Here is a 22878-nt window from a genome sequence, read left to right on the forward strand (position 1 = left end):
ACAAATCGAACAGAAAAGAATAATTCGAGAAACATCGATTGTGCTAAATACAAAGTACTTATGGAGCGACTTGGATTATCAATGAAAATTATATTGATTTTTATCATCATTTTCACGATCGTGGGAAATATGCTGGTGTTGATTGCGACCTGGAGAGAAAGAAGTCTTCATCGACCAAATAAACATTTCATCGCTTGTCTGGCTGTCGCTGATCTTTTGGTTGGTTTGTTTTTAGCTCCACTGAAGTTGTATCAACTTCCGATCAATCAAGATCTCAGTTATAAATTGCAATATAAAATGCCCATTCACCTCTGTCGTTTTGTGGTTTGGATAGATACATTTGGCTTAACGACATCCATTTACACACTGACATTCATCAGTTTTGACCGATATCTCAAAATCAGCAAACCGCTTAAGTACATGTACCTGATGACGAACTCTAGAGCAAAGAAAATCGTTTTTGCCATTGTTCTTATTTCAACTGCCTTTGCCACTTACTCTGCGACTCCTCTTTCTAAAAGCGCAGGAATTCTGGCTACCGGGAGCGTTGGTCCTTGTTTTACCATGGATTCCAAATATTTCTACCTTGTTTTGATCGTAAGTATGTTCCTTCTGCCTACCCTAGTCATATCGATTATGTACGCTCTAATCTTTCGTGTTGCACATAAGCGACAAAAAATGTTGCGAAATGGCGACATGGGTCAAACAAACATTAACCTGCAACAGCGAACAGCCAGTAGTACCCTTCGACAAGATATGAAAGTGATTCGAATGTTGGTGATCATCATGGGAGTATTTCTACTTTGTTGGAGTCCTTGGTTCATTTCTGTCACAAACTGGGTGTTCGCTGACCATTCAAATTCGAGTGAATGGATTGAAAATCCTAGCCGCTGGTATGAGGTCAACATAATTCTTCAAGCCGTAAACACACCTCCTCTATTCAACAGTCTCTGCAATCCAATCATTTATGCTTGGCTGGATCAAACATACAGAGAAGCTTTCAAACATCTTTTTCATCAAACCATTAGTTGGTTTGGATCGAGATTCGGACGAAAGAATTAATTTGCACCAGTAAATATGCAGGATTTAGTGTAAATATTCAAGAAAAATACTAAATAAGGAATCTTATCACGTTTTCAGTATTAATAATAGACGAATATCACTCTCAGCATAATTATATAAAAAGAAGTCAGCTTAAAGGGTCAAATAGGGAAAAGTATTCATAAATACCGAAATAAACAGACATGTACCTATATATAAAACTCTAAAATAATGCTAACGTTATGAAACAGCACTTTGTAACTAGAGAGGATCGCCGAATGACTATATATGATGGATTTGGTAGGCCATGCCCGAAGAGCTGGTTGACGCGTGCTTCATCACGGCCCTGTGGCAGTCTTTTCCGACTTTAATTAAAGAAAAATTAAAGATGTAGAGTTTCACTTTCCGCAAGGAAACAGGTGTAAATATAGACTAGTAACGTGTCATGAAGGCATACAGAGTTGATTAAATATTTATTAAAACACAATAATAATCATCAACGAGTTTATGAAGAATTTTGCACCTTAGCGAAAAGCGAGGAAAAAGACTTTGATGAAATAAGTATTCTATCTTTACAGCAGCACGATCCTGAATTTTGACAAGTGTATAAACCTCATTGAACAGACATTTTTTCGAAAACTTTGGCATGGTTTGTTCTGTTTAATATAAAGGTGTCTTTGTGAATATTTCATTATATAAACGACAACGCCAAATTAAAATATAACATTGAAGCCTCGAACCTTACTGCAAGACTGCAAACCAGGAGAAGCCGACTCAGGTAGGATATGCTGTGAAATAATGAAGATTTGTTGCGCGTTGAAACATGGCAAATTTATTCTAAATTAAAAGTGGGCCCTATTTTCGAAAACCTTCTTTTAACAAACACTTACAAACTCGTCAAAACATGAAACAGGGATTCGTCTAAGGAAATCTTATTACTACCGAAGAGCACAAAAAAGGGAATTTACTTAAAAATCGTTTGCAGTATTACTGATTAAGGTTAGGCAATGCAGCTTTAATAATTATTTCTCTCCCTATAGTATCAGTATATTCATATAATTCTTGAGGCCTCCCAGATTCTAGGAGTAAGGTGGATAGGCGACATTATATGCAGTATATTTCTATATTCGCCGAAAGATGACAGGAAATAGCTATTCTGTTTGAGCAGAGGTTGAGTTATTAAGAAAGCTACTGGTTCACCGACGCGGTATAATGAAAATTCTACAACGTTAACGCATATTTCTTTATTGGTTATCATGTGTGAATTTACCAAAGCGAGGAAGCAACGACATGAGATAGATTTTTGTATCTAATAGACCTTCCCCCTTTAAACGTTCAAGCGTGCAATGCCTGACGGTTGTTGATTATCAAACAACTATGGGTTGCAATATCTCTCTGCTTAGAAACGATTTTGTTTGTACGAAAACTTAGCCAATTCTTTTTGCTTCTTTTTTAAACTAAACTACTCCTGAACATGGCGAAATCACAACTTAAATCGGCCTTGATAATCAACTACCGTACCGTATTGCGCGCTAGAAGCTAAAAGGGAAACGTCTATTCTGATTCTGTTGAACAATATTCATCTTTCATGTAGGGTCAGGTATTGAAATGACGTTGGCAAACATCACCTGTGCAGGATGTAACTACACAAATCAAACAGAAAGGAGTAATTCGACGACCATCGACTGGACAAAAATCGAAGTATTCATGGAGCGACTGGTATTATCTATGAGAATTATATTGATTCTCATTATCATCTGTATTATTGTGGGAAATACGTTGGTTTTGGTTGCAACATGGAGAGAAAGAAGTCTTCATCAACCAAACAAGTATTTTATCGCTTGTCTCGCTGTCGCTGACCTTTTGGTTGGTTTGTTTTTAGCACCAATGCAGGTGTATAACCTCCGGTTTCTTCTCGACTATAAATTGTTAGATAGGATGTCCATTCACTTGTGTCGTTTTTTGGTGTGGATAGATACCTTTGCCTTAACAACATCCATTTACACACTGACATTCATCAGTTTTGACCGATATCTCAAAATCAGCAGACCACTTCAGTACAAATACCTAATGACGAGTTCCATATCGCTCAAAGTAATTTTTGTCATTGTTTTAATCTCAACTGCCTTTGCTAGTTACTCCGCATCCCCTCTTTCCGATAGCGGGGGAGTTCTGGAAACAGGGAGCTGGGGCCGTTGCCGTGAAGCTGATGATCCAATGAATTTCTACCTCACTTTGTTTATAATTGTGTTCCTTTTACCTACCCTAGTCATATTGGTTATGTACGTTCTAATCTTTCGTGTTGCACGTAAGCGACAAAAGATGTTGCGAAATGGCGAACTGGGACAGGCATCCATTGACCTAAACCAGCAAACTGCTGTTCACCGTCAAGATATGAAAGTGATTCGGTTATTGGTGATCATAATGGGAGTATTTATGCTTTGCTGGAGTCCTTGGTTCATTCTGGTCTACTACTCGATTTTCGGAGATTATTCAAATTTGAATGAGTGGTACAAAAATCCAAACTCTTACTTTTGGGACATCATAATTATTTTCGTAGCAAACACACTTCCACTATTCAACAGTCTCTGCAATCCAATCATTTATGCCTGGCTGGACCAAACATACAGGGAAGCCTTTAAAAAACTTTTTCATCAAACCATCAGTTGGTTTGGATCAAGATTCAGGCGAGGGAACTTGCACTGTTAATTAATATACAGGAATATGTTAAATGTAAAATTTTAAACTTTAAGAAAAAAATGTTTAATGAAGCATTGCATGTTAGCAGTTAGTTAACCCTTCGACTCTTTACAAGAAAGACGTCCGAATAAATAGCTAATGGACCAATCTTCACCCAATTCTGCGAAATCAGTTTAAGATATCAACTTATACCTGGCCTACACATCACCATGAATGCAGTAAAGGGCAAATAGACTAAAAAGTAAAGTCTTTTCTGATTTTAATTAAAAGAAAGGCCGGCTTGAGAAGTAGAGTTTACATTCAGCAAAGAAACAGGTGTAAAAAAGATTGATAATGTGTCATCAATGCATACGGAGTTGATTGAGATCTTTATTAAAACATTAGTTCTCAGCAATGAGTTTCTGCATGAGGAATCGTGTATCTATCTTAACAGAGAAAGAAATGTAATACTATGAAATATTTAAGAAGTATCTAGACTTTATAGTATAGCCCACTTTAAAAGAGTCCGTTCCCCTGTAACCTAAGTTTAAACGTATACCTACACATTAATTTTGGTATATCCATACTTGCAATAACGTGCGTGTATATATAGTATAGTGTATGTCTAAATAATAAATGGTATATTGATAAATCTATATCCCATTTTATCTTTGCACAAAATCTTTCCTCATTGCGCAAATATTTTTCATCAATGAAGCTTAAATTTAAAAAAATGTCTTAGAAGTTATTTGCTAAGTAAGTCTCTGTCTCGAAAGGCTATAATGATCTTATTACGATTCAACGGGGCTTGTTTTACCAAAACATATACTCATAACACAAGCATAATTAAGTTCGTCTCATTATTTCTGAGCGTTAACTTATTAAGTTTTACTCTATATAGCAATGCTGTCAATGCATCATATACAATCGCAGAAATTTGTTTTTATGAAGTTTCAACCCGAAAATCTAATCACTGGTTCACAATTGTGCGTTTCTGTATCGTTATTAACTATTGAACAACTTCAAAAAGTTCTATTTTGTCTGAACACGCATTCTGCAACCTTTTGACAGCTTATCATACGCATCTGACAGCTGTGGAATGGGAATTTCGAGGCTTAAAGTATACACAAGGTTATTAATTCAGACGATTCGTAGCCATTCAGATAGTAGTTATTCGTAGTCATTAAATGTCGAAGTCATTAATCCCGACAAAACTCGCGGCCATGGGATGTACCCTGGGCACTAGGTTGCATGAGAGGGCAACTGGGTCACGTTAATTATAAAGATACAATGGAACGACAGCGATAACGCATAGATACTCATTTATGTGTCGATCGATCAAATGAGTGAACAGTGATATTTATTGTCTGGCTTAGATTACAGATAGCTTTGTGAATCTTTCGATTCTATCTCTCATGTAGGGTCAGATATTGCAATGACGTTGGCAAACATCACCTGTGCAGCATGTAACTACACAAATCAAACAGAAAGGAGTAATTCGACGAGCATCGACTGGACAAAAATCGAAGTATTCATGGATCGACTGGTATTATCCATGAGAGTTATATTGACTCTCGTCATCATCTGTATCATTCTGGGAAATACGTTGGTTTTGGTTGCAACATGGAGAGAGAAGAGTCTTCATCAAGCAAACAAATATTTCATCGCTTGCCTCGCTTCCGCTGATCTTTTGGTTGGTATATTTGTGGCACCATTGAAGGCATATCAACTCCGGATCCTTCTCAACTATAAGTTATCATATGAATTGTCGAATCATCTCTGTCGTTTTATGGTGTGGATAGATACCTTCGCCTTAACAACATCCATTTACACACTGACATTCATCAGTTTCGACCGATATCTCAAAATCAGCAAACCACTTCTGTACAAGTCCTTAATGACGAGTTCCGTGTCGCTAAAAGTAATTTTCATCATTGTTTTTATCTCAACTGCCTTTGCCACTTACTCTGCAACACCTCGTTCCGGGAGTACTGGAGTTCTAGGAACAGGTAACTTGGGTCGTTGTCGTGAAGCGGATTTCAGCGATTTCTACTTCACTTTGTTTATAATTGTGTTCCTTTTACCTACCCTAGTCATATCGGTTATGTACGTTCTAATCTTTCTTGTTGCACATAAGCGACAAAAAATGTTGCGAAATGGTGAACTGGGACAGGCATCCATTGACCAGCGAACCGCTTCTCTACGACAAGATATGAAAGTGATTCGAATGTTGGTGATCATCATGGGAGTATTTATACTTTGCTGGAGTCCTTGGTTTATTCTTCTCTACTACTGGATGTTCGGAGATTATCCAGATGAGATAGAGTGGTATAAGAAACCAAAGTACTACATTTGGGTCAACATAATTCTTTATACAGCGAACACACTTCCACTATTCAACAGTCTCTGCAATCCAATCATTTATGCTTGGCTGGATCAAACATACAGGGAAGCCTTCAAACATCTTTTTAACCAAACCATCAGTTGGTTTGGATTGAGATTCAGGCGAATGAACTTGCACCAGTAAATACACAGGAAAATAGGAATTTTCAGCAAAAAAAGTAAACGAAGCATCTTATCAGCATACTTATTCAATGTTTGTAAGAAAGGATGAGTTCAGTCATCCAAAAATGTGAGAAACTCGTTGATGTTGTAAACTAATGTTTACTGTATCATTGTATGTAGTTCAGGTATACCATAAACACCGTGACAATGAAATATGGTTTGGATATTAGTATATGAGTACTTTTTGACTGGGGAAGTGAAATAGTTTAAATTAAGTTCAGGACTTGTCACTTTTTATAGTGACACTTTACAACATGAACAGCCGAAAAATACCAAAGAATGATCTAAATTAAATACCGAACTATATTTTGCTATTTCCCAGGATATTTAAACATCATTTACTTAAATCATCAGAGAACATAATATATAATACCGAAAAGTTAATACTGAAAGACAAATAAATTGTAAAAAAACAATTAATAAAATAGTATACGTGTCATGAAGCCATGAAGGTTTAATTATTAAAGTTTTTATTAAAAGATTAATAATCATGCACAAGGTCAGTTTCTGAGGAATTGTGTCCCTTATCAGAGTAAGAGCAAAGAAGAAGACATTGAGATGCGTTTCAAAATATTTTAAATAATTTCATAGCACTTCTGCTATGTTCAACGAATCCGATCTTGAACTTTGATAGTTAATAAACATCATTGAACAGATACTTTTTCAAGAGAGATAGAGAATATTGGCATGGTTTGTTTTGCTTGCACACTACACGCGTCTTAAATGTGCATGATTAAATGAGATATACTTAATAGTTCGGCTAAAGAAAAATCGGAGATGCAAATTGGTAAAGCCGACGGAGGTAAGATATATTGAGAACTATATATAATGTAGCTATATTTGTAGCTGGCGTGGTAAATTTATCCTGACTTGCACGAACTGTGAAAATTTTTTGAGCAAATAAGCACGTCAAACTATATATCAATACACGCTAGATAAAACAAAATGTTTTTTTTTGCTACTGAGCGATACGGAAAGTAGTGGGACTATAGCATAACGAAGAAGCGGTGAAACAGTTGTTCAAACTGAAAAGGTATATGCATGTGAATCATACGGCATTAGTATGATTCGATTTTTAATATCATCGAGAGATTCGCGTGGTAAACACGAGTGAAGATTTAAATAAGACCTAGATATAGAGCTTTCAAAGCCATCTGAAGCGATGGGAATTGAAGTTAGATTGATTATAGCTGCGGCAAAAAAGTGAATCGTGGTTAACTCAGGCAAATTCGATATGCAGGTGTTTGAATGCATCGAATGCAATTATGCTTTATCGAAGCTTCGACATGATGTCGACACACTGATGTGAACTAAATATACTTAGTAAATAACGTTATTTTCTGTTTAATAACGACTTTCTCGGGTTAAATTATTAAAATGGCAAAAACTACGCTTTCTACTCTATAAAAAAAAAGCTGATTCAGGCCGAGGCACTGCGTGTAGTGTGTTAAAATGTCGAATTTTTCTGGCATTAGAGTTGCAAGGAAACTAAGGGAGCATTAGCAAAGTTGATCGAGGTATTATTTCCGACTTACTTGCATTGGGCGCGGCTAAAATCTGACAAAAGTCATTTATAACTGACAAGTAATTTATACCACTTAATGTATTTCATTCACAACTGAAAAACTACAACGGTAACGATAGATTGATTGTTCTCTCGAGTGAACGGTCAACGATTTCTTTAGACGGTGAATCATTCGATTCTATCATACATGATTGCACATTTAATTCAATTATATCGACGAAGCTTGAATTGAAACTCGCGATTATCGAGTTTAATTTCACGCTAGGGTGTATTGCACTGATTGAGGTAAGTCGGCAATGCTTCTTTTCCAATACAACCCGAGTTTTTCAAGGCTCTGGGACGAACGTACCCACTGGCAAATTTAGCCAGTCACTAATTTTGACTGGCCCGTCAGTTTCGCAGTTAATCAAACTTCGTGTGGCATTTGTATTCCGCGTTTGACATCTATGTGAGAAAGATCTATTCTATGATTAATTATCATGTGACGTTACTTACCAAAATGATTACAATTGTTCATTTTTTTAGCCTGTCTACGTATATGTTGTAGTAAATATTTTCAAACATGCATACTCATCTATTACATATAGAGTACCGCAATGTCATTGGCAAATATTACTATTCCAGGATGTAATTACATAAATAAAACAGGAACGATTCTTTTTACAAACCTTGATTGGACGAAATACGAAGCATCCATGAATCGACTTATATTATCAATGAAAATTATTTGGATTCTCGTCATCACCTTCACAATTCTGGGAAATACTTTGGTGTTGATTGCGACCTGGAGAGAAAGAAGTCTTCATCAACCGAATAAATATTTCATCGCTTGTCTGGCTGTCGCTGATCTTTTGGTTGGTTTATTGACAACACCACTGAAGGTGTATCAATACAATCTCAACTACATATCGTTAAAAGGCATGTCCATTCATTTTTGTCGTTTTATAGTATGGATAGATACCTTCCCGTTAATAACGTCCATTTTTACTCTCACATTCATCAGTTTTGACCGATATCTCAAAATAACCAAACCTTTTAAGTACAAATCCCTAATGACAAGTTCCAAAGCAATGAAAATAATTTTCGTGATTATTTTCGTTTCAACTGCCTTTGCCACTTACTCCGCCACACCTCAATCGGGCAGCAGCGGAATTCTGGTTACAGGAAGCGGTTCTTGTTTTCGATCTGATCGTAAAGTTTACTACTTTATTTTGTTCATAAGTACGTTCCTCCTCCCCTCCGTTGTTATATCGATTATGTACGCTCTAATTTTCCTTGCTGCACATCAGCGACAGAATATGTTACGAAATGGCGAACTTGGCCAAACCTCTGGCAACCTAAACCAGAGAACTAGTGCTCTTCGACAAGATATGAAAGTGATTCGGATGTTGGTGATCATTATGGGGGTATTCATACTTTGCTGGAGCCCTTGGTTTATCTTGGTCGCCTATTTGTTGTTCGTTAACCCTCCACATCTTTGTGTATGGTTTGGAAATCTAAGCGACTTGTTTGCAGCCAACATAATTTATCAAGCAGCGAACACACTCCCTCTATTCAACAGTCTCTGCAATCCAATCATTTATGCTTGGCTAGATCAAAAGTACAGGGAAGCCTTCAAACATCTGTTTCGTCAAACCATCAGTTGGTTTAGATCGAGATTCAGGTGAAGAAATTGCGGGTGTTGGGAAAAAGTTTACCTTCATTCTCAATGCGAGAAACTGCTTCATAAATAATTTTGACTTTTGCTCTAGTATTAAATTAATGGTCTATAGTTTTACATTTAGCAAAGGAACAGGTGTAAGATAGGTTTTTAATGTGCCACGAAGGCACACAGGGTTAATTGAAATCTTTATTAAAACATATTTAATCACTTGCATCGCGTTTCTGAGGATTTGTGCGCCTTAGCGGAGTTCTGAGCTAAGAAAATTAAGATTCTGGAGACACGTATCAAAATATCTCAGCACATTTAAGGGTCTCATCTGGAACTTTAAAGTTTAAATATTAAATAAACTTCAGTGACCAGACACTATTTTGACAAAGAGAATTTTGGCATGTTTTTTTTGGTCTCATGACGGCGGTCTAAATGTGATTACATTAGCACAGATATACTTAATATAAAAAATATTTAATATAGCAAGGGTAAAGAAAAATCGAAAAAGCAAAGGCGACAGAGGTAAGATATAGTGTGAATCACTGTTCATTGTTAAATAGCATATCTATCTATCCTGAATTGAAAGCATTTGCCGGTGAATTTTGCTATCATGTTCCCCGGCATGGTTGGCAAAGCTGTCAACGCGGTGAGTTTAAAAGGTTATGGTCCCGTTTAGAGTATAGCATGCGGAATGTTTCAGCTTGAAAAATCATCCATGACTTAAATTATCCATCTCTCATCATTACTGCTGAATGTTTCGAATCTCGCTTGATAAAGCAAAATGTCAAACAGTTATTGCAAAGGAAGATTTATCGGTGAAATTTGATGCGAGAGTATTTGTGAATAACTTGGAATGTTTTATACGCGTAGGTCATTTTGCTTACTGACGCTTTCAGACTTACTGTAAATTATTCTTACTAAATAATGGTTTTTATGTTTTGTGCGCGACATTTACACTCGCGAACTTGAACAAATTGAATTGCAAAATACGGAAGAAGATTATTGTGAAGAGGAATTTCTCGACTTCTCCGGGAACTGCGTGCTCTGTTTTGTATAATGAATTTTCGTTGGCATAGATGCATTGTATTTATACATTTAAACAATAAATATATGGAAGATTAATGAGTTTGATCCCCTCAGTATATCATCCGTTTTAATTACATTGGGTGTGGCTGAAATTTCACTCATACAGCTGGCTAGTAATTTATTACATTTTTCCTACCGATAGAACCCGATATAGGACCGTCTAAAAATTGATACTTTCCTTTTGCACTCGCGTGTACTATATAAAGATAAGTGCAGGTTACCCCTTTTTCAAAGATAACGCCTGCATGCATGTTTCTTTATGTACCGAATCTGTTCAACCATATTGATCTGTTGTGTAGGGTCAGGAATTGCAATGTCGTTGTTGTTAAATAATACTACTCTTGGCTGTAATTACACAAATCAAACAGAAAGGAGTTATTTCACAAAGCTAGATCGGGAGAAATTCGAAGTATTTAGGGACCGGTTGACATTATCAATGAAAATTATATTGATTTTCATTACCATCTTCACTATTGTGGGAAATATGTTGGTGTTGATTGTGACCTGGAGAGAAAGATGTCTTCATCAACCGAATAAATATTTCATCGCTTGTTTGGCTGTCGCTGATCTTTTGGTTGGTTTATTTGTGGCACCACTGAAATTATATAAACGCTATCTCGACTATGCATTGCAATATCGTATGCCTTTTCACCTCTGTCGTTTTATGGTGTGGATAGATACCTTTGCGTTGGCAACATCAATTTATTCACTGACAATCATCAGTTTTGACCGATATCTCAAAATAAGCAAACCACTTCAGTACAAGTCCCTAATGACGAGTTCTAAAGCAATGAAAATAATTTTCATCATTATTTTCATTTCAACTGCCTTTGCCACTTACTCAGCTACGCCTTATTCGGGCAGCAGCGGAATTCTGGTTACAGGAAGCGGACCATGTGTTCAAGTCGATCCTAACAATTACGTCTTCATTTTGCTCATAAGTATGTTCGTTCTACCTGTGCTGGTTATATCGATAATGTACGCTCGAATTTTTTTGGTTGCACACAAGAGACAAAAAATGTTTCGGAATGGCAAACTGGGCCAAACATCAAATATTCCGAACCAGCAAACCGCCACCCTTCGACAAGATATGAAAGTGATTCGGATGTTGGTGATCATCATGGGAGTATTTCTACTTTGCTGGAGTCCTTGGTTTGTTTTGATCTTCTTGTGGTTATTTAGGAACTATCCACATCATTGTGCACGGTTCAGTAAATTAGGCAATTTGTATGCAAAAAACATAATTCATCGCACAGCAATCACACTCCCACTATTCAACAGTCTCTGCAATCCAATCATTTATGCTTGGCTGGACCAAAAGTACAGGGAAGCCTTCAAACATCTGTTTCGTCAAACCATCAGTTGGTTTGGATCGAGACTCGGGCGAGAAAACTTGCACGCATAATATTAGGAAAATACATAATTTTTTTGGAAAGAGGAAGTTACAGATTCAATTCATCTGCTTTTCAAAATTTGACGGATATTCAATTCAGTTGTTTAAATCTGATGAACCGATGGTCGAGCACTTGATGAACATGCAGCGAATTGAACTCCGCATGAGACGGAATGTATAAACTAGAACGATATTCTTTTAGCGATAACCGTTGAGTAAAGCAAAAGCTTTTCGACTATTAGCATGCAACTGCATAGTTAAGATTCAATTTGTGGCACTAAACTGAATTTCGAGGATGAAAATTAAACAAAAATGAACTTCAAACTGTGAACAGTTGGGAAAAATGTACTTAGGTCCTCCAGCAGGAATTGAACTTATGCGTTTTGATTTAAACTTCTGTCATTTCTGCAGGTAATAAATGCGTACAATTATGCGGATAGCCGCTGCGCATGCGCGACGAACCGCTACGTTAAGCTTGATTTAACCAGCTTTATTGTACTGATACCCGAGGCGAGCATTATACTAGTATTGCATAAGCGCTTACAGGTTTATTTCCGCATTCATAGTGTATATAGTAGCATTACGATAAATTACCTTTGCATCTTGTAATAACAAAAGCCATGGTAAAAGCCAAAACTATACTATAACACGTGCTGTTAATAACAGTTCTGACGTCGCCGGTTTGGCTCTTTCTGACTGCAACATGCACACACAGCTATATCTCTAATGTATACGTATTTAACGGCAATAATTTTAATAGAATGAAGTATTACCACTGTGAGTCTGTGTTGTTTAATTTCCACTTGGGTTTAAAGACATTAGTCTTCGTATTTTGTAGCCACATTATATCTTTTACTTACGTTTAGTCCAAGACTATGTGCCAGGTGACATATCGCTTTGAAGACTCGATAATCCTTCGTGTTGTTGATGAATCACTTGTTTGTATTTTGCCACTTGTTTGTATTTTTGTAAGATCTACCAATAACATTCTCGATAAAACGAATTGTTTCTTAATTCCCACCTTTTAGCGGCAGGTATAGGCTGAAAAATACACGGTTTTCGCAGGAAAAAGGCGGTGGCAAGCCGAATAATCAAACGTCTTGTCCTTGCAAAGTTACACGAGGAAGAAACCTTAACGTCGTTTGCAATTCAAATTTCAAATATTTTTTGGCCATTGAATTCGTTGGTAGCAAAACGTCGATATTACTGCATGCATATTTAGTCCCGTTTACCCTAAGGAATGAAGCTTGAGGGGAAATTCAATAGAATTCTTGTCGTCTAAGCATTTAAAACAATACCAGAGGAATTTTCTTTTGAAATGACGTTGTTCACCTTTTGCTTATTGCATATCATTAATTTAACAGCAATAAAACTACGTCTACAAAAAAGAATCTTCAATTCAGAATTAGAAACAAACACAGTTAGGACTAAATTTAACCCAAATAATAATGCTATTAATGGTGTTAAATTTAGTAAATAATAATTTCAAGCAACAGAGAAGAAACGAGACCGACTATACCGAACAACGGGCAATAATTAATATTTTCGAGCGACTGAAAAAAACACTGTCCGTCAGGGTTTCCACAACTTATTTGCATATGACTGTCCTCATAGCAATGACAAAAAAGAGAGACAAAGAAATTTTGAAAAGATTGCATAATATATCCTATTAACACAAATCCCTCCTTCCTTGTGGTTGTCAATTGCAAGGAAATTTCCCTGCATTGTCGAGACCCTGTTAGGCTGTATCCGGGATAGCGCTATACAGGGTGTATCAAAAAAAAACGCAACACTTAATATTCATGAATATCCTCTTTGTTCTACAACACAAAAGACGTTTGGCCCCTGGAATGCGAGAAAGCTTGTAATCATATTCTAGCGGCACAATCGTCGGTAAACAAACTCGGATGCGTAAACCAACGAGCTGAATTGAAAGTATTTAACGAGTAAAATTTTATTTACAACTTATTTTATACAAGGTCGACAGTTAGCATTCAAGTTATCATGCACGACAATAAAAACTCGTTGTTCGGTTGTTAGCTGCACCATTATTAATTTAGCTGATTTGACTATTAGCAGTTGAACTGTACGATTAGAAGCCATTTTAAAATCCCAGGGGCATAAAATCTATTGAGCTTATGAACAATATGAATTTTAGAATATTAAGTGGTTGCGTTTTTTTTGAGACACCATGTACAGCACTCGTATGTACGACCGGCGCCTTAAATCCATGAACTTAGATTACTAATTTTAATTGGAATGCATCCGGCTAAAGTATTCCGTAAACAACCAATTACTCTGTTACCAATTTATTTCCCTAAAATTTGAACGCTAAAATACATTGAATTATAAAGGTGGATTTCCTTCCATGCATGTATACATAGCGAATTCATAAAATACATAAATATTTACCCAGTGCCGCCCTTCGTTCCAAAATACATGCACAGTCATCTTCGGCCAAAATATCGTAGAACGACGAATTCGGATCCATATTTAACTAAATGTTATAATTTTTGCAATAAAACTCTAAATACATAAATAATTCATCGCCCTACGATTTACAGCCATGATCGTCAGTCTATAAATTTACCCTAAAAACATATAATTAAATAAAATCCGTCATGACGACAATACACGACTAGGACCCGTTTTAAGGCGCTGTTACACAATGCAATTTTCCTTGAAACTTAATATGCAATAAAATTTTGAAGGATGTTAATTAGTAAAGAGTGCTCGAAATGTTAAAGGCCGGCCTCCACTTGCACATACTATCAGTGCGACCGATTTGGCGCATGCTCGGTGACTCTAAACTGTAGATTACAGTTCTAATGTCATACGTACAAAAAATTCGCCATTTTCCAATCGAGCAGGGTACTAGGGTCTAGTCGCGAACCGCAAAGCATCTATGGACTGTTTGGAGGGACAAATGATTACAAATAATTATTTCCTGTCCCTCCAAACAGTCCATAGATGCTTTGCGGTTCGCGACTAGACCCAGTACCCAGCTCCATTGGGAAATGGCTAATTAGCCGCGACGGCCGAGCATGACGGCCAAGCATGACGGCCGAGCAAATCGGCCGCAGTGACAATACGTGCAAGTGGAGGCCGGCCTTAAGAAAACGTTAGCAGATCCTAAGAAATGTTCGTATTTGACAACTTTAGATGCCTCAGGAGTAGAATTGCATTGCAAGTTGCAAGGAAAGTTGCATAGTGTAACAGCGCCTTTAGGTTACGATCACACGGGACCAGACGAACTTGGAACCGTTCTCGTTTCAGGTTCACACGGTAAAAAAATGGACGAAAAATTTGCCCGGTTCTATGTGTTCAAACGAGAAAACAGGACGAGTCGCGAAGCCGTCAAATGTGTTAAGTTGAGCAAAATTTGACCCTATTCCGGACCTTCCTTACTAAAAACACCAAAAGAAAAAGCGACCAAGTTTTTACGGGGGAAATAACGAATGCCATAAGTCCGTACGCTTGCCAAAACGACAGGCTGCCATAAAGTTGAAATAGGAACGTAATAAATAAGATAATATTCATATAAATACTCCAGCAGATTCCCCATTTGTGTTCGTCGTTCAAAGAGGGATGAGATTTTGAGGCGCCATTACTGAACGACGTTGCCGCCGATTTCATCTGACCCAGATATGACGCCAAATACGCAGTCAAAGGCAATTGAAATAATAAATTCTGCAAAAAAATTAAACCTGTAAGTTCCAAGAATTCCGATAGTTTGGTTTGTTGTGGGAATGTGGGAAGGACTGTTACCACATGATCTGAAATGGCGGGAAAGGACTGGAACAAGTTGTGAAATAAAAACTATTTCTCGGTTGAACCAACTTCGGTTTAAATTTATGGAAGAGCTATAGTTCTTATAAATAACGATATTCACAGATTTTCGGCTGGTTTTGTAAAGAAAAACAAAAGATATAATCGATTAAATACTATGAAATTGCTATTGAACTGACATGCGTAGTAAAAAGATGCTAACTGACCTGAAACAAACCAAATGCATACACCGTGGGCTCTGGAATCCATTTTCCTTTTAAATATAAACCGTGTAAAAATACCACACCAATATGACCTCTTGTGAGTTCGGCAACAATCCAAGGACCTAATATTAAGATGTTTAATAGCACAATATTACAGAAGGAATGATGTGGCTTGTGCAGGAAAAAAACTAAACAGAAATGTGTTTAGATAATAAATTGACATACCAAAAGAAGTATAGAGTCCGTATAAAAACAATGGATAGAACACGTCATTCGTCTTGGTCAGTTTTTTCAAACCGTTGGAAATGCTGAGAGCCCTTAAAACTAATAAAGAAATACCAAATTGCAAATTGCGTATACTAGCTGTCATAAAACTATATTACCGGGCTTCACTAATCATTTTTTTCAGTGATTTGTCATGGGGTCAGCCTCGAATGTTTCAAAATTGCAATTATTTATTAGCTACCAATCACAATGTACAGTAAAACGCAAGGATTGCAACATATGTGATGTGGCTCAGTATAACGTAGTGAGAATAGATCATACCAACCTGATGGTTTCTCTAAGAGAAAGTATTTGACGAATGCGGGTCCGCAAACGATGAACAGGAAAGATATGAAATATAACAGTTGACCCTTCAATATAAGAATTGCAAACTGCTTTGAAAAATAATTTCAAAAGTAACAAAATAGACCTCGCGTCGACCTCATGTATACAGTATACTGTAAATCAACCTTTTAAAATGAAAATTATTTTAGTTATATATCTCGGAGCACATGATTCAACATGGTTGAATCCCATGAAGATCTATTTCATCTGAATCTCTTGGTCGTAAAGGATAATGCTCTTACCAAAGTGTGCATATCTGTGAGTAAAATCATAGCTGGAAGTAATTTCAGGACAGGTCGACTGCCGTCAATGGAAAAAGTACGAGTAGTTTCAACTGAATTGCCACCAGCATCCTTAGAGAAGAAACAAACAGCGAGAATTTAAATGCAAGAATGACAAAAATATACACGGTATTTTGCAAGAAAAACCTTATAAATAATTCTGCATATAACAAATATAACACCATGCATATATATTTGTTACATAGCTCTGCAGGTGTTTCTACAAATTGATGATCCAATTATCAATTCACTATGCTAAATTCTAGCTGAAAATTCGATGGAAAAAAAGGCATGCTTTCCGCCTAAAGCTATGAAAACACAAAACAGTTGTGAGTCGACTTATTTTATCCCAACTTACCTTTGCAATGACAGTAATACGATGAAGTCCAGTGCTGTATAAATCTGGTTGCCACGGACAGACATACAGAGGTCCTTGAACATGCTCAGCTTTTGACGACAATGCTACATCATCAATCAAGATTTGTACGGATGCAATGTTGAATGGGGAAAACACGAGCAACCTGTAAAATGTACGGAGAGGTATAGAGCTTTAAAGTATGGATTAAGAAGGGTCAATAGTTTGATCAGCAAGATTACACGTAACAAAGTCATCGGCGTAATTTTTTTTTCACGTATAAGGTATGCGATAGTCTATTTAGGGACATCCAATCAAAACTGTAGGAATTAGCTTGAAAGTATAAACAAATTAAAACTACCTATGAAATTCAATTCAAGATGTTTTTAAATTGCAGCAATGATTGGTAACAAATTCATTTTGCGACCGTAGAGTGAAAAAGGTTCATTGTAGCCAAGGTGCATGGCTTTATGGGGGGCTTTAAACAGTGCCTCAGTGTTTGATAAAACGCAAAAAATCCGGAAACTGCTAATTCTAAGAAGGTCTTTTCATATTGCATTAACCTACCTTATGTGAGTCGACTTCTTGATTCTGTTTAGTGGTTCGTGTGCCTTAATTCCGTAATGTGCGTCTTTAGGATTTGTGATCACAACCACTGGCCATTTATCAAATGTGACATCGGAGAAGGACAGAAGGTCGTGATCCACTGCTAGAATACGATATCTACAACGAATTCAATAAATATCAGTCACCATGCAAGATTGAGAGTTACGAAGTGCGGTATTAATATATTTCTTTTAGTGAATAAGTTACTAATTACCTCCTGTTATCCTTCCAATCTCCCAGTTCTAACTCCAAATGTCCATCCCTATGGACCGCATGCATCTGTGGCACTGCGTTGCCTAGTGTGTGGAGATGACCGCAAAGGTAAACATCGCCATATCTGAAATAGAAAATAAACTTCACGAGTTATATAGCTATCAGAGCGCTTATATATAGCCGCCCTGCCCATTATGGACGAGAGATCGACTTTAAACGGCCTTTACCACAATCTTCATGCAGAGAGCAAAAAAGTATCTGGTCAGGCACCCAAAATATAATTACGAGGGTAGAAGTTTCTAAAGACTTCAACGGAAAAGTTGAAAGTGTAGTTGTTTTGTCCAGATGCTATATGGATTGGAATCCGAGTTACTAACAGTCGTTTTCGCTTTTATGCAAAGATAACTTTCTGGAAGATGCTAAGTACGATTTCAATGTTGGAAACGCTCAAACTTCCTAAGAAGTCTAAACTTATAAGTTGTCTAATAGAATCACTAATGCACAACTTTGTTACTTCCATAATGCTAGTTAGAATGATAGCAAAATGATAAACAATGCATAGACGTTACTGTACAAACCTGAGCAAATTTCGTTTAGAACTGAAATGTCCCGAGACAGTCGAAAGAGGATAATGGCCAAACCAAATGCTCAAATTATGATTTCTACTATCCTCGACCAACTTTTCTAAGCCACGTAAATCCTCCTGCGAACAATGGCAATAATGTCTAGTAGATAATCATTAGACAGGTATTGAATATCGGGGGATAAGTGTGGCAATATAGTAACTCCAACCATACCACTTGCGAACAAGATTGGGGTTTCGGTGTGCCATACTTAATATAAGTGCGAGTGATAATTCAACACTAAAAAGCGGGGGGAGTTCTCTTATCTTCCAAAGCTTAAAACAAGGGAAGAATGAGTACACGTTTCAACCAATAGATTTGTTTATATAGGTACCTCACTGAATTGTCCAAAAAAGTTAAACGGTCTCTTGGGGCCTGGGTCAAGGCCTGCGTCGACGCCATTTAATGAATATTTCCCAAACTCGGTTTCGTAAACAAATTGATAGGATTTTGAATCACGTCTATCGGCATGTTTGCCACTCATGGAGTATTTCCTAAACGATAAAAGTAAAAAAGTCTCGCATCGCTATATGTGTTTAGATTCAAGCCTTCAGGGAAACGTTGTTTTTCGTAGCTGGAAGATTTTAGGTTCTAGGAGCCTTTCTAAAATGCCATTCAGCTTTGAAAAAAAATCTTTAATCTGCAGGCTTGCTATGGTGTAGTGCTCTTCAATTATTCAGTAAGAATGCATGTCTACAAACCTAAACATATTTTGCTCACTTTCTATTGATGGGACGTCAAAATTATCTGTAAACAAATGACACAAATAAATACTGACGTCACGGCGGCCATATTGGTGCCGCATTTTAAGGTATCGAACATCAAAAAGCAGCATAAAGTGATTAGGTAATATATTTCTATTGTTATTGTGAAATGTTTTCAACGTACATTTCAAGACTCGAATGTGAAAATGTACACGTTTTTAATTAAAACAGTCAAACGTAGTAAGCAGGCCTCTGACTCGAAACCGGAATTTAACAAATATAGCGCTGGGTGAAAGATTTCTCAGCAAAAAGTGTAGCCTTGTGGGTCATTATTCTTATTCAGTTCCTTACTATAACTCGGGCGGCTGACAGCCACGTGTTGATTTCCTATTTGTGGCGGGAAACGTTGTGGCGGGAAACGTTGTGGCGGAAAACGTTGTGGCGGGAAATTCTGTGGCGGGAAATTCTATGGCGGGTTTTAGGACGAGTAATCGATGGCAGCACGTTTGTTTCGTTTTATTTCGAAAAAATAATACATTTTATAAGAAATTGTTTTCCAGGAATCTCTTTATATATATCTGCTTTATTTCCTCATGTGTAGGTAAGAACAAAACGTATTTTACTTTCTTTTACCCATAACTGAATCATCAATCATATATCGCAGACGTAGTTCCTACGAATTGAATTTCTCATTTTGTTTTTGTCTCTGCCACGCTTTCACAATTTAGTTAGTAAGCATTTTAATTTTTTTCTATGGAAACAAAGTTCTGCTAGGTCTCAGGTTATAACAAGGGTATAAACCCAGAATTACTCGAATGCAGGTAGATTGTAATTGTAAATTGATGTAATATTTTCCATACCATGATTTCCTCTCACGTCTAACCATTGCGTTTTCTTTGCAACCTCTGATTCTTTAAGAATTTTTTGATAAATTTGCCATTCTTCAACATACTGCTCTGAACCAATTTGAAATCTATCTTTTGCATCAACAATATCACCTGCAGCATAAACAAATACCAATATTTAATACTATAGACTTCATATGCATATAACTTTGCAATTTGATTCTTGGCTATGCAATTACAAACTAAACGTAAGGATGGAACAGTACATTCTAAAGTTACATTCAGACTGAGTGCCTGGTACCAGCTAGCACCCAAAGTCAAATCTGGTTCACAAAACATGCTGAGCACAGTGCCTTGTTAAGTACATACTACCTCTGGTGGTAGTGCCTGCATTCTTGGGCAACATGCCCAATTTCATTTGGAAGCATCATATTCAACTTAAGTGCCATGCAGTGCCAGGCACTCTGTATGAACAAATTAGGCTGGAACTGGTAAAATACTGATTGTATTGACTGTAGCATCACATAAGCTTGTGGGAATTAAAAAACATGCAATTTAAATTTTGTAATTTGTCTTACCTGTGACAAGCACTGCAGTGGGTTGGATTATGTCAATGTGCTTGTCACAAAAAACCTTTAAGCTTTCTTGGCGACTTGGATCACGGAATTTGCTAATATGAATGTCTGATATCTAAAAATGAATGAATTAGTGTGCATATATATGCAGTGATATTGTTTGACCACATTACACAGTCAATTAAGAGACAAGACCATCTATAGAAACTATTATCATTAAGTCCCTGTTCTATGCATGATGAAGGCAATGTTTTTTTTCACAATGAAGCAACCACCCAAAATACCATCATATTGTTAAATTTTTCTGTATTGTTTCACTAATAAGCAAAACCTTCAAAGATTTGCAAATGGTGAGGTCATCAGCTTAAACCTCATATCAATATATTCTTGAGCATCCTCGTCCCCAGGACCTAGCTCCGTTGCTCCCCACACATGAAAAAACTAATTGTCATTATCCTATATATATAAATATACATATATATATATACACACAGATCATGTAGATAAATTATTCAAGTCACAATGTTATTTGTTCTAGCTTGGGGTAATAATCTGCTTTGTATGGTTTTAAAAACAAATATCAGGGGCTGAACTGTGGTCATAACCAATCCTCTTGTTATGTCTGCCCAATATACCCCATGGCCAATGTTAATACTATACACTTAATGTATGCTCCAGAGAGAAATAGTGCATGAGTTTTGTTTTCCCAAGTCGAGGGAAACATTGAGTCTCGAGGGAAAACAAAACTCACTATTTCCCAAGGTAGTGTACATTAAGTGTTTTGTTATATAGGAACAAAAACATACATGTTACGCAACAATTTCATTAAAAAAGAAACCCACTTTACTTTGTTATGACAAGAAGCTGGCAAAAATTATTCCCTAGCGGGACACATTGCATTTATTTAAAGTCATGTGACTATGATTGAACCAATCACATTTAAACTACACAGCACCTATATAACAATTTGTCTTATATTATATGCCAGACAGCCCTAGTTTGTTAATGTGTTTTATTGGGAGCCACATACCAATATTGCATGAACTTTTCAATAGTATTCTTGAGACTGCTACAAGCAATTTGCACTGATGTATCACAGTATCACCTCACTAGTCACTAGGCCATTTGATTTAACTGAGAACATTTCAACCTTGGGTCACGAAGGATGTCATTGAAAATTAAATACAGCGCGAAGATATTTGCATTGCTTGATGGCAATTATTAGATTGAATAAAAATATATTTTTAGTTGTCTTACACCAACGTATGGAATTGTTCCTTAGTTCCTCAGACAATATTGTAGCAAATTAACCTGGAAGAATTTTATGCATATTGCATAAAGAATCCTAATCCTAAATAAAAATTTTAAAATAGTATTCACTGTTATTAATTTGCCAAAAATATAAATTTAGAGGAATATATTATGAATATATTGAATGTTGGATAAGAGATCTTTAAATTTAATTTTGTTTGCTTTCCAAGACATTTCTTTGCTATCTACCGTCATTAAAGATGTAAATAAAACTTCTATATAATACTCATATTGAGATCTACAAACATAAGATCCTCGAATTATTTAATCCAACATTTGTTTACAAGACTATTTATATTTTAATACCTGTACTATCCAAAATATATTGTTCATTTTTCCGCCAGGAAACGGTGGTTTATTTGAAAGTTTATGGGGGGTCAGGCTTTTGCCATGGCCAGAGTAAAAATCTATCATAATAACAACTGCCCATGAGAGAATCGTGGTAAAAACGATCACGAATATCGATATAAAACACCTGACAGTCGCCATTCACAACATCTCTTTGAGCTTTTAGTCTTGTGATTTTAACCGGATGTTGGCTGCGTTCAAAACAGGAAGTAACGTTGCAGCCAATAAAAACAATAAAATATCGTTCAGTGTTTATATTGATGCGTATGAAAACCTGGAATCCAATCGCCTGTTCTGAAGGCAGAATTGATTTGTGGAAAGAAATCTAAATTCGAGGTTATATTTAGCGGTTTCGGTTCCCTGTTCCCTACGAAAAAGTAAACTGGTTGAATTGCCAAAACCCGGCTGTTTCCAAATTCCAACTTTCATTCAAATATTATAACCAAGCGCCAAGGGCAACGTGGCAGTGTTCTTCT

General features: G+C 36.6%; 5 protein-coding genes across 5 annotated transcripts; 4 read left to right on the top strand and 1 right to left on the bottom strand.

Annotated features, from left to right (window-relative positions):
- Positions 1-129: 129 nt before the first annotated feature.
- Positions 130-1062, top strand: LOC114522396 (octopamine receptor beta-2R-like). The gene has a single exon (XM_028543066.1). It carries the CDS (start codon positions 130-132, stop codon positions 1060-1062), a length of 933 nt encoding a protein of 310 aa, XP_028398867.1.
- Positions 1063-2769: 1707 nt separating this feature from the next.
- Positions 2770-5190, top strand: LOC114522397 (D(1C) dopamine receptor-like). The gene is made up of 3 exons (XM_028543067.1): positions 2770-2969; positions 3177-3551; positions 5142-5190. Exons 1-3 carry the CDS (start codon positions 2770-2772, stop codon positions 5188-5190), a joined length of 624 nt encoding a protein of 207 aa, XP_028398868.1.
- A 3216-nt stretch (positions 5191-8406) lies between these two features.
- Positions 8407-9477, top strand: LOC114522398 (neuromedin-U receptor 2-like). Its single transcript, XM_028543068.1, has one exon. It carries the CDS (start codon positions 8407-8409, stop codon positions 9475-9477), a length of 1071 nt encoding a protein of 356 aa, XP_028398869.1.
- Positions 9478-10983: 1506 nt separating this feature from the next.
- Positions 10984-11952, top strand: LOC114522399 (octopamine receptor Oamb-like). The gene has a single exon (XM_028543069.1). The coding sequence runs from the start codon at positions 10984-10986 to the stop codon at positions 11950-11952; it is 969 nt and encodes a 322-aa protein (XP_028398870.1).
- Positions 11953-14897: 2945 nt separating this feature from the next.
- Positions 14898-22801, bottom strand: LOC114522243 (transmembrane protein 62-like). The gene is made up of 14 exons (XM_028542886.1): positions 22361-22801; positions 20747-20858; positions 20184-20321; positions 19321-19366; positions 18954-19113; positions 18575-18699; positions 17998-18120; positions 17745-17900; positions 17181-17343; positions 16784-16894; positions 16483-16567; positions 16158-16256; positions 15936-16054; positions 14898-15630 (listed from the first exon to the last, which is right to left on the bottom strand). The coding sequence occupies exons 1-14, from the start codon at positions 22541-22543 to the stop codon at positions 15307-15309; spliced, it is 1944 nt and encodes a 647-aa protein (XP_028398687.1). The 5' UTR covers positions 22544-22801; the 3' UTR covers positions 14898-15306.
- Positions 22802-22878: the final 77 nt, after the last annotated feature.

This window comes from Dendronephthya gigantea, unplaced genomic scaffold (assembly GCF_004324835.1).
Source record: "Dendronephthya gigantea isolate DGI-Jeju-01 unplaced genomic scaffold, DenGig_1.0 000022F, whole genome shotgun sequence".
NCBI lineage: Eukaryota > Metazoa > Cnidaria > Anthozoa > Malacalcyonacea > Nephtheidae > Dendronephthya > Dendronephthya gigantea.

Bases quoted from the DNA above. Each gene is read 5' to 3' on its own strand.
- LOC114522397 (XM_028543067.1), top strand. From the start codon at position 2,770: ATGAGAATTATATTGATTCTCATTATCATCTGTATTATTGTGGGAAAT. The intron at 2,970-3,176 runs GTTAGATAGGAT...TGCCTTTGCTAG, and splicing joins TTTCTTCTCGACTATAAATT to TTACTCCGCATCCCCTCTTT. The intron at 3,552-5,141 runs GTACAAAAATCC...TCTCTCATGTAG, and splicing joins TATTCAAATTTGAATGAGTG to GGTCAGATATTGCAATGACG.
- LOC114522399 (XM_028543069.1), top strand. From the start codon at position 10,984: ATGAAAATTATATTGATTTTCATTACCATCTTCACTATTGTGGGAAAT.
- LOC114522396 (XM_028543066.1), top strand. From the start codon at position 130: ATGCTGGTGTTGATTGCGACCTGGAGAGAAAGAAGTCTTCATCGACCA.
- LOC114522243 (XM_028542886.1), bottom strand. From the start codon at position 22,543: ATGGCGACTGTCAGGTGTTTTATATCGATATTCGTGATCGTTTTTACC. The intron at 16,257-16,482 runs GTTGGTATGATC...TTTCTTTATTAG, and splicing joins TCTCTTAGAGAAACCATCAG to TTTTAAGGGCTCTCAGCATT. The intron at 15,631-15,935 runs GTCAGTTAGCAT...ATTTTTTTGCAG, and splicing joins ATGCATTTGGTTTGTTTCAG to AATTTATTATTTCAATTGCC.
- LOC114522398 (XM_028543068.1), top strand. From the start codon at position 8,407: ATGTCATTGGCAAATATTACTATTCCAGGATGTAATTACATAAATAAA.